General features: G+C 44.6%; 1 protein-coding gene across 3 annotated transcripts in view; it reads right to left on the bottom strand.

The window, feature by feature from the left end:
- Positions 1 to 3,973: 3,973 nt before the first annotated feature.
- The window catches only part of DAAM2 (dishevelled associated activator of morphogenesis 2), a 173,132-nt gene continuing 167,255 nt past the window's right edge, over positions 3,974 to 9,850 (bottom strand). For all 3 annotated transcript variants that reach the window (XM_056487308.1, XM_056487310.1, XM_056487307.1), the window contains one exon: positions 3,974 to 9,711. In XM_056487308.1, the coding sequence (XP_056343283.1) occupies positions 9,496 to 9,711 (216 nt within the window). In that variant the 3' untranslated portion in view covers positions 3,974 to 9,495. The remainder of the gene's footprint in view (positions 9,712 to 9,850) is intronic.

The raw sequence follows: 9,850 nt of genomic DNA, 5'->3' as shown, positions 1-9,850 counted from the left end.
ACCATGGCTATGGAACAAGCTGCAATTTGGAATCTCTTGCTTTGACCCTGATACAAGTCCAAGACATGCTTGCTGATGCATCCCAGCACTGACACCCCAGGAGCTGGCACAAGATCAGCACCCCCGAGGCCACAGCTAGCTCTGGTCCCGATGTCACATTGCTCAGTGCTGGGGATGCTTCTGCGGTGAAAGGCCCATCCCTGAGACTCCAGAGGCAGCTCCAGCTCTCCAGCTGCAGAAAGGGCCTCCCCTCCACTTACAGAGAAGCTCTCATTTCAGAGACCAGAGGAAGGGAAGATGTTACTGCCATTCCAGAAGGGTAACACAACACCTTGAATATTTTGTCCCTGGATGAACAACAGCTGCAGCACAAGGAGGACAATGGGAAGGTAGGACACAGCACCCAACCTGCCTGGCAACTCCAGCATTTGTGCCACAGTCAGTCCTCTGCCAGGCTTCATCTGGAGCCTGAGGTGCTCAAGCTCCTGCAGCTGTTACTACCACAGAGAAAGGGCAGCAGATTGTCCCAAGGCGGGCAAGCAAAGGGTCATGGCAACAGAAAGGAATTGTGAGGGCACAAGAGGGAGGTGAACAGAGCCCAGATATTCAAGAAAATCAGGAGCACAAGCAAGGGGTATTTCACAGCAGAATGGGGCATTGCTCTGAAGAGTTATTTTCTGCTCGGGACCCCAAAAGGAAAGAAAAACACTGGATTGGACAACCTTGGGAAAAATCTGCACTTTGGGGTTACCCAGCTTCTTGTACAAAGCAAGAGCAGATCCAGACATGTTCAGGAGCACAAACACAGAGTGTGTTACCCATGGAAACACTTGCCCACTCAAAACACTTTATTATGATCCATGGGACAGGTGAGTACTGGGCTGATTGGTACTTCTGCCCCTGAAAACACCTGGTGACTATGCAGGGGCTGACAGTTACCATCGCCCCCAAAGGCCATCACCCAGACAGCATTCAGCCAGGCAGAGCCTGATCACAGGAATATGCAATGAGATGCTGCAGAACACCATTTCTTACCTCTTAAACTCAGGGACTATCCAACCTTCTTGCGAGGGGGGGCGGAGGGCAGGAATCCATTTTGTTCTTTTACAGTATTGCCACAACCAAATGAAAAATAGCTTAAGCTTAAAGTAGATGGACATTCATTTTCCTCCTATTTTGTTTGCTTCCTTCTGTGGGCAAGGGAGCATGCACAAACTTTTGATAGCTTCTTTTCATTCCTCAGCCTCTGTGCACAAAGCATGCTCTGATAGCTTTATAGAAGACTGGCTTTCCAGGAACCACCACTGGCAAAACAGTGGCAGAGTCTGACTATCAGACCATGAGCTATGGATTCACCAGAGGCAAGTTCTTGGTAGTCTCTCATGGGTCATCCAGGCCAATTCTTACAACACTCGTGATATTTTAGGGGATGATAAAACATGAATTTTGCCCCTACAGACCTACTGGTAAGGGAAAGTCTTTACTTAAGAACAAGAAAATAACAAGTATTTGTCAGATTTCTTGAGACAATCTCAGTTCTCCCCTTCACCAGTCTTTTAAAACCTTTGCAAGGAATATGGAGAGACAGGAGTCCTCCTCCCTCCTCTCTGCAGGGGCAGGCAGCAACATCACACAATGCCCAGCACATGTCTGCCCCATAGGAAGGGGTGTCCAGGGCTGATGTCAGCCCTGATCCCCCGGTCCCTGCAGCCTCTGCATGACTGTTGTACTTTCCTTGGTTATCAGCTGCCTCAGTCCTTGCTGGAAGTGCTCACAGTAGCTTTTCCATGAAGAGAGACTATGGCAAAGCTCCTGCTATAACACAACAGACCCAACCACTACTGGTCATAGACACTTCTAGCAAACAAAAGCCTTTTTCCACATCTCACAGCCATAAATTATGAAAGTCTTTTCCCAGATCACAGAAGATTCTGAGTTGGAAGGGACCCACAAGAATCATCAAGTCTAATTCCTATGTGAATGGCCTGCACAGGGATTGAACCCACAATCTTGGTAGTTTTAGCATCATGGTCAGACCAACTGAGCTAATCTTCCCCCCTCCCATTTTCTGATTTTTTTTTTTTTTAATTAATGTAACTAGACATGCTTTCTCCTTCCATAAGCACTCAAGAAATTGGCTCAACACAATTGTGCCCTGCATCTAAAACAAGGTGGACAAAACACAATTTCTTGATTTCCACTTTAAACTATTCACAGCATTTCAGACCTTTGTGGATCCCTGGGGTTCAATGCTGTAACATGGTAGGAAAGATGCAGCAGCTCACTCAAGGAAAACTTCATTGAAAATACTCCTCTTCACTCCCAGTCATCCAGGGCAGTTAAACCCCAGCCCTAGTTTTGCTCAGAAAAAGCCATTGAGGCACTTACCTTGCTCTGTACACTGATGACAAGGACAGGGAGGTCCATGATCATGGGAAAGGCATCAACCAGGATACAGAAGGAGGCTTCTGTGATGGACCCATGCTGCAGGGCAGAACATCAGCTCCTCACTGTGAGATCCAACTCCAAATAAAATATTAAAGAAAAGTCTTCTGACCATCCAGGCAGGATGTCTGTCTTGTTCAAAGCAGCTAATTCAAATGCCACTGGATTCCACCTCCAATAAGAGGAAAAACAATGGTTTGATTTCCTTTTCCAAACCCCAGCTGCCAGGGTAGAGAGCTCAGGAAAGTCCCTGCATTTTCATCCTGCCTCTACCACTCACACAATGCAGATATTTCAGAAACATCCCTTTGCTCTACCCTTGCATCTGTACAGCAAGAGCCTAAAAGTCAGAATTTTAGCAAAGTGTGAACCAAATAGTTCAAAACAGAGAAACTGAAAGCCTTTTTAAGAACTGAAAGCCAAGAACCGTCCCACAGAGCACTAAGACTTCCATTTGCTGCCTCTTGATCTTCAGCCTGTGCAAGCAATTACACCCTGATTACTTCTGCTCGTTTCCACAATTCTTCCCACCTGAGAGCCAGAGCTAACAGCTAGGGCTTTGTCTGGGGTCCCTGGGAACATCAGTGCTGCAGGAATGGGCTGCATAGCCAGCAAGGCTCCCACTGGAAACTAGGCATGATCTTCTCAGGAGCTCAAGGTTAAAGCATTGCCCTTTGATGGGCTGAAGAATGAAATGTTGTGGCTTAAGGATAATTTTGTCAGCGGGCTCTTTCCATTAACAGAAATGGGGAGATCTGTGTATGAATGAAAAAGCTGTACTCCTTGCCTCTATGATGAGGACAAGGTTCTGCCCCTGAGTGCCAAGGAATTCCTCAGCACACCCTTCAATTCAGCCACAAATTAGCCCTAACCCTTGTATGCTTCTTGCTCACCCTGCTGTTCTGTGTCTAACTTCTCTTCAGACTCCTCACTCTGCTTTTCTGAAGTCTTCACTCCTGAAAGCTTTCCTGCTTTCTTTTCAGCTGGCCTTATTTAACTCCTTGCTTGACAGCAGTGCTCTCCTGCCCACTCCTCCTCTGAGTTGACGCTCTTGCTGTCAGGATGTTGCTCAGTTATGTAAGTGAGCTCAGGGTCAGTGCTGCTGCCCTGCAGTCCCTTCCTTTTTGGGATAGTCATGTCCAGCCATGAATTATGAGCTCCTAGATATCAGAACCCTCTTACTTTTATATTTTTCTTTAAGTGAACTCCTGTGTAGGTATGTAGTTCTGAAAGAGGAAGGAGTGAGATCTTTTTAAGAGGACCCTTGGATGTGGTAACCTGCTGTCTCCATGATCAGCTCTTCACCATTGCATGGTGTGGGGATGATGTGCTTGTGATCCATGATGTTGCTTGCTCCCCCAGAACAACCTGTGGAGTTTCTCACCAGCTCTGCAGAGACAGTGGCACCTAAAGAGCTGAACACTCTTGACCAAAAAACCCACAGCTTAACAAAAAACTGCACTCAAACCCTGATTTGTCTATCAGACTTTGTGCCAAAATGCACAGAAAATGAAGCTACAAAGAAATGTACAGAGACGCAGCGGGGGCAATATATCTTTAATTTTTTTTGCTTTTGTTTTTTAGTATTACAGTATATTCTTATAAAAAGATACAGATAAAAAGGACACTACAGGATTTGTACATTTAATTCACTTATAGTCTTAAACTGACTAAGAAATGAGGATAGGCCAAGGCATTACAGCAGCATACAACCTCCCACTTCAGTAAGCAGCACTGTACTTTCTAGCTTGGCAGGCAGGGCCACCTCCCAAGGTGACCTGCAAGTTTCAAGCTGAGCAGGCTTGCAGGGGAGCAGAACAGCTGCAGGTGGGGATGATTTGGAAGGGAGGCATTGAGTACAGAGCGGCTCAGGTACCAAACATTCCCTCACAATTCCAAAAACTGCAAAGAGCTTTAAAGATCCTCTTTGAAGGTGAGCAGGAAGGGGCAAATGGCTTGGCAGAGAGGCTTTTCTAGATCACTTGGCTCAGAGCTCCTAGTGAGGGAGGCTGAAAGGACCAAGCCCTACATGAGCTATGGCAGAAATTAGGTGGCCAATGGAGACTACTTCTTTGGATGGCAGGCAATCAGAAACCTCCTGTGTCAAGTAAAGAGGCCAAGGAGCCATGGCCATGTGATGGCCAGAGACTCCATGGGTAACAAACCTGTAGGAAGATTTTGCTGACCTGGGGTAACCTGAGGAGGTGGGCTGGAGGAGAAAAGAGGTAAAGCAGATGAAATCTTTCTTTGGCCATGAAGATAGGCAGGAATATTAGCTCTGAGGAAGGAGAACTGTCCCAGTTTGTCTCACTAGTGTGTTAAATCTGGTGAGAAGTTACAGAGCATGAACCACTTTTGGCCACCTAGCCAAGCTTCTCTGCAATTATGGACCGAATTTGTGTGGAAAGGTGAAGTTTGAGTGAGCAACAGTGCACCTTAACTCTTCTCAATCTTCTCACCATGATGCATGATTAAAAAAAACATATTTTGTAGAAAGTGTTCTAAAATAACCAGCCTCCATCAGTTCACCACAAGCTTTAAAATAAGTGCTTTCCCAGAACCAGGATCACCAGGGGCAGAGTAATTATGACAAAAGCCAAAAGGTTTTTTTCTTACCTCCCTTCCCAGATCTCATCTCACTGCTCACCTGCATCCCCTGGCCTGGCTCAGCTGGCACAGGGGCCAAGCCAGCTCTCCAGCTGGTGTAATGCCCTGGCACAGTCTCAATAGTCTTTGCTGTAATGCAGTGTATACATACAAACATAGCAAACTAAAATAAGGCAAAATAAATAGAGGTGTCAGATTTACAGGTTCCCCTTAGTGATTCCTAAAACCGTTTTTTTTTTTTTTAAATCATTTTACCCCCAAACAAACAGACAAACAAAACCCAAAACAACCAACCTAGAAACAAAACTGCATATATCATGTACATCATCTACTGTACAACAGATCTCCTTTCCCCTCATGGAAACTTCTGACACAAGCTTCTCCCGTGCAACCCAGCTCAAAGTGTGATCTTTCCTAAAGAAAAGGAAAGATTTAGCCAGTGGGGCTGATCATTATGGAAACACCTGCCCCACAGCCTCCCACCAGGATCCTTTGCAATTCCTTTCCCTTCCTCAGACATTGTGAACACATTACAGATATGCTTCTGAAAGACATCCAGGTTGTTTCCCCAGTGAGGAAGTCTCTCAGCCCTGAACACTAGTCCTACTTCTGCTCTTGTAGGGAACTGGTGCCTGGACAATGGCTGTGCTACAGACCATGGAAAGGTCTTGCTCCTTGAAGTCACTTTACCTTGTAGCATTTCTAAAGACTGATAGACTGAGAAGAGTGACTCAGTTCAAAGCAAGTGGAAGGGAGAGGGAGTCTTCTTCAGTCTTTTCTGGGATCAACCTAATGCAACCTATGCAGCAATAGTGCAGAGACACAGAGGTGAGTGAGCACTAGACCTTTAGGGACAGATTCTGGGGAGTTTGAAAGTACCTCTGCTGGGTGTGAGGAACTTCATCTTAAAGTCAGCAATTACTGTATTTCTGCAGGATGCAGAACAAGCCCTCAATTATGCCTTTCTTTCTCACATCTCTTCTTCTCCACTTATTTCCAATGACAGTGTCTTCTCTTAAAATGCTGTTTCTAGGCACAGGTGCAAGGACAACAGCAGACCCTAGCTCTTCTCCAGCTTCTCCAGATGTTAGACCTCAGACTGCTTCCTAAACCTACTCAGGAATAATATTTTCCATTATCCTTCAGCAGCTGGCAACTCAACCACAGCTGCTGGAGAAGAGAGTATTATATGCACTCACAGTACCCAAGAGATGAGAAACATGGACAAACTTGGTCTCAACAAGAATCTGATGCCAGGCCCTACAGCAGAGCCAATTTTTTCCTTATCTTCTGTGTGGGTAATCTAATCTCATACAGTAGATAATTTAATGGGTCTCTCTACTTGTCACCACTTGTATGAAAACACTGCTTGCCTCAGTGTGAAACTGAGCTTTTCCAAAACCTTCTTTATGAACTTTCACCATAAAGTCTAGCCTGGAGGACTGTCCAGCCCACTGAACGAAGCTTTTGGCCACCATCGCTGATGCAAAACAGGGAGAGCTTGGGGTGCTGGAATGCTGAGAAAGTCAAGCTGTATTGAATCAGGGCATGACTCTGAGCTTTCTGTCCATCCCCTAAAGGATCCCACAGATGATTTAGAGGAGTTGCACAATCTCTCATTATTAATGTATGAATCAAAGAAGTGGCAAAATGACAGCAGCTTTCTTTGACTCCCAGTGGCTGGAATGTTGTCGCGTACCATCATACAGAACCTCTTTAAATCAGGGCTGAACTGTGTACACAAAGGGACAGAGGATTTATCACTCTCTGCTTTTGCTACATTTGTGGCCTGGCAAAGTGACTTCAGTTTCAGAAAGCACAGCACAAACCTGGTTTGACAAATACCAGAGCAGGGGAAATGCTGTATTTATATTCAAAGGGTTTGCCCTGAGGTGTTTCTTCTCTGGCAGCTGCCATGCTGACAGGCTGCCTTATCAAACAAGTACCTGGGGAGCAAGCAAGCAGCTGTACTTGCACATCATCCTGCACCAGGACTGACCTTGGCACTACATAAGAAGTTCTGGGTGAGTTCTAAACCCAGAGAGAACAAAGAGGGAGGGAAAAAGCCCTACAATGTTCTAATCCCTAAAAGCATAATCTTTGGAATTCAGGGATTATTCAAATCTAAACTCAATTGTATACCAATTTGGCACATATTACCACCTCTCATATGGCTTACATGGCATAGGTTACATGGCATGCTTTAAAACAAGACAAACAAAAGGGCTGGGATATATAGCAAGTCTAATTCAGGGAGCAGCAAGGAGCTTGTTAATATAATTTACAAGAGACATTTCTAAAAATCCATTTGTAATTTAAAATAAAAATGCTTTAAAAAGTGAGATTTCTTTCTTAAACTTTCAAAAACCTTTATGAAATAGTCTTTCTTCTACAAGGTGCTTGTGTCCACTGCAATAGGCATTGCTGTTAATAGCTAATCCCAGAAAGGGAGTGGGATAGTAAGGGAGGAGAATGCACCCAGCTCTTGTAAGATACCAGCTCTTTACGGTGAGTATTATACAGAGGCGCGGCAGTCTGGAATGTCCTAAATAGGGAAATCCTGGGGTGGGAGACTCAAAATTCAGTAAACAATGAAACATCAGAGTTTAACAATTCTGACTTTTTTGCTTCTCTTCTCTCAATTCTCTCTTTTTTTTAACTTTTAATAGTTTACATAATTATTTAACTCTCAGAATGTTCAGAAAACCACCACAGTTTGCTTCTTCAATATCATAGTGTGTAATACTGATCAGGCAGCGTGCATTGCAGAGGAAGTTCTGTTCTGCAGACTCAGTGCAGAGCCTGAGGTTAAGTGACATTCAGAGAAAAATCAAACCAAATGATTAAACTTCCCTGGGATTCCTTGACATTTTGTGCTGTTGACTAATGCATCAATTTATAGATGGCGAGTCCCTTTCCTCAAATGTTATCCCTTTTCTTCCTGTCTAGAAGGACGAATCTATCACCATTCTTTCTTCTCCTCTTTTCCTTCTCCAGGGAAGATAATAAAAAAAGAAGACAAGTTTGAAAAAAAGGTAAAAAAAAAGGCCATGATAGCCCACAATCCAGTCCCTTTCCTAGAACCATGAAGACGTAGAATTCAAGCCTCTTCTTGTGTTCTTTGCTTTTCTGCTTATATTTAATTAATGTAACTGAACTACAAATTTATTTGTTTCTTCTGAATAAGCCCAACTCCTAAGCCTGCTTGGCTTGCACAATTCTGTGTCCTCCTCGAAAAACTCTCAGTTTTAATAATGGGGCTCTCCCTTGGTTCGTCCCGAGTGATTTCTTCAAAAGAGTCAGCGTGGCTCCAAGGCTCTTCTTTGACACCATCCATATCTTACTGAGTGATGTGGTTCCCCTTGGCAGGAGTGAGGTGTGTGCAGTGGAGGTCAGGCTGTTAGACAGAAAGACCAGTTCATGCCAACAGCAATCACAGCTAGCATCAAGAGGCAAAGAGATCTCACTTCTGGCAGGCAGTGAGCCTGTTCGCTGTTTGCTACTGGAGACCTGCGGATGATACCAGGGAGCTCCCAATTTCCAATCTTGCACAAACAGATAAGAAATTTTCCACTGATTCTCTGCCAGCCTCTAGCAATGACAAGGCTCTACAGTCATCTACTTGTAATCCCAACCTGGCAGTAGCTTAGTTTTCTAAAGGAAAGCCAGAGTTTCTTTCTAAGAAGATGCATTTCATAGCTTTGAGACTCAACCACCAAGAAATTTCAGAAAATTCCTTCTAGCAAAGCAGAATCCAAAAGACTTTTGCAAATTATTGTATGTTGATCTTGAATTTCATTTTGTTACAGAAACTGAAGACTTCTTTCTAAGCTTCACTTGCTTTGGACAGCATAGGCCACACAAAAATACTATACAGGACATGTGCTTAAATGCATTTTTCAGGTGCTAATCAATGGCTTATAAAATCCAATTCTAGAAGGGAATTGGAAACTTGAGAACCACATCCCAATAAACCCCTGAAGGCCAGTCTAGATCCTGAAGAAGTGATAATTGCTTACAGAGTTGGTCTGAAATTAGTCTTCCTTGTTATCAGCAAGATGGAGATCATGACTAGTTTTTATTTTGGCACACAGAAAATTATCTTGTTCCAGCTGTGAGGCTGTCTGCAAGGCCCAAGTGCTTTCTGTCATCACCAGGAGGCCTTTGATGACACAACAAACTCCCAGAAGCAAACCTGTCAGCTTGCATGGCCCAGTCACAGGCCCTGCTGGATCCACAGAGGCACTTTTATAATGGTTCAAATCAGGAGCACAGAAGAGGGATGAGAGGAAAGCTGACCATGGAAAGGTAACGTCTCTAGCTACAGACCAAAGAAAGCCTTTGTGGCAGCTGTCAGCCAGGCGCCATCGCACACATTCATCCTCCTTCTTTTGCACTTTTTCATCACCTTCTTTTGGTTGATTATTTCTCTTCCTCTTGTAATTAATAATTTAGCTTTGTCACCACCCGCTCACGGCTTGTCTCTAGGCCTTGGTTCCCCGAACGCTTGCGGTTCCGCTTGAGCTTGGATAAGTCTTTGTCAAAGACTTCACCCGACCGTAGTGCCGACACCAGGTCATCAAACTCCCCGCTCTCTTCAGAGATGCTTCCAGCTTTTGCTTTCTTTTGTCGCCTCTCTTTTTCCCTCTGCTCTTTTAGCTGTGGAGAAGGACACAGAGTTTTAGGATTAGCTAACCAAGATGCCAGATCACTGGGTGCATTGCCAAGAAGCAGCTAGAATGCATCAGCGCAGATTAGGGGAAAAAAAAGAGTGGGAGCTTATCCACAAGGCCATCAC

Source organism: Oenanthe melanoleuca, chromosome 3, assembly GCF_029582105.1.
Source record: "Oenanthe melanoleuca isolate GR-GAL-2019-014 chromosome 3, OMel1.0, whole genome shotgun sequence".
In the NCBI taxonomy this organism is placed as follows: Eukaryota; Metazoa; Chordata; class Aves; order Passeriformes; family Muscicapidae; genus Oenanthe; species Oenanthe melanoleuca.
The sequence above is the reverse complement of the archived record's forward strand: the minus strand, read 5'-3'. Positions and strand labels throughout refer to the sequence as shown.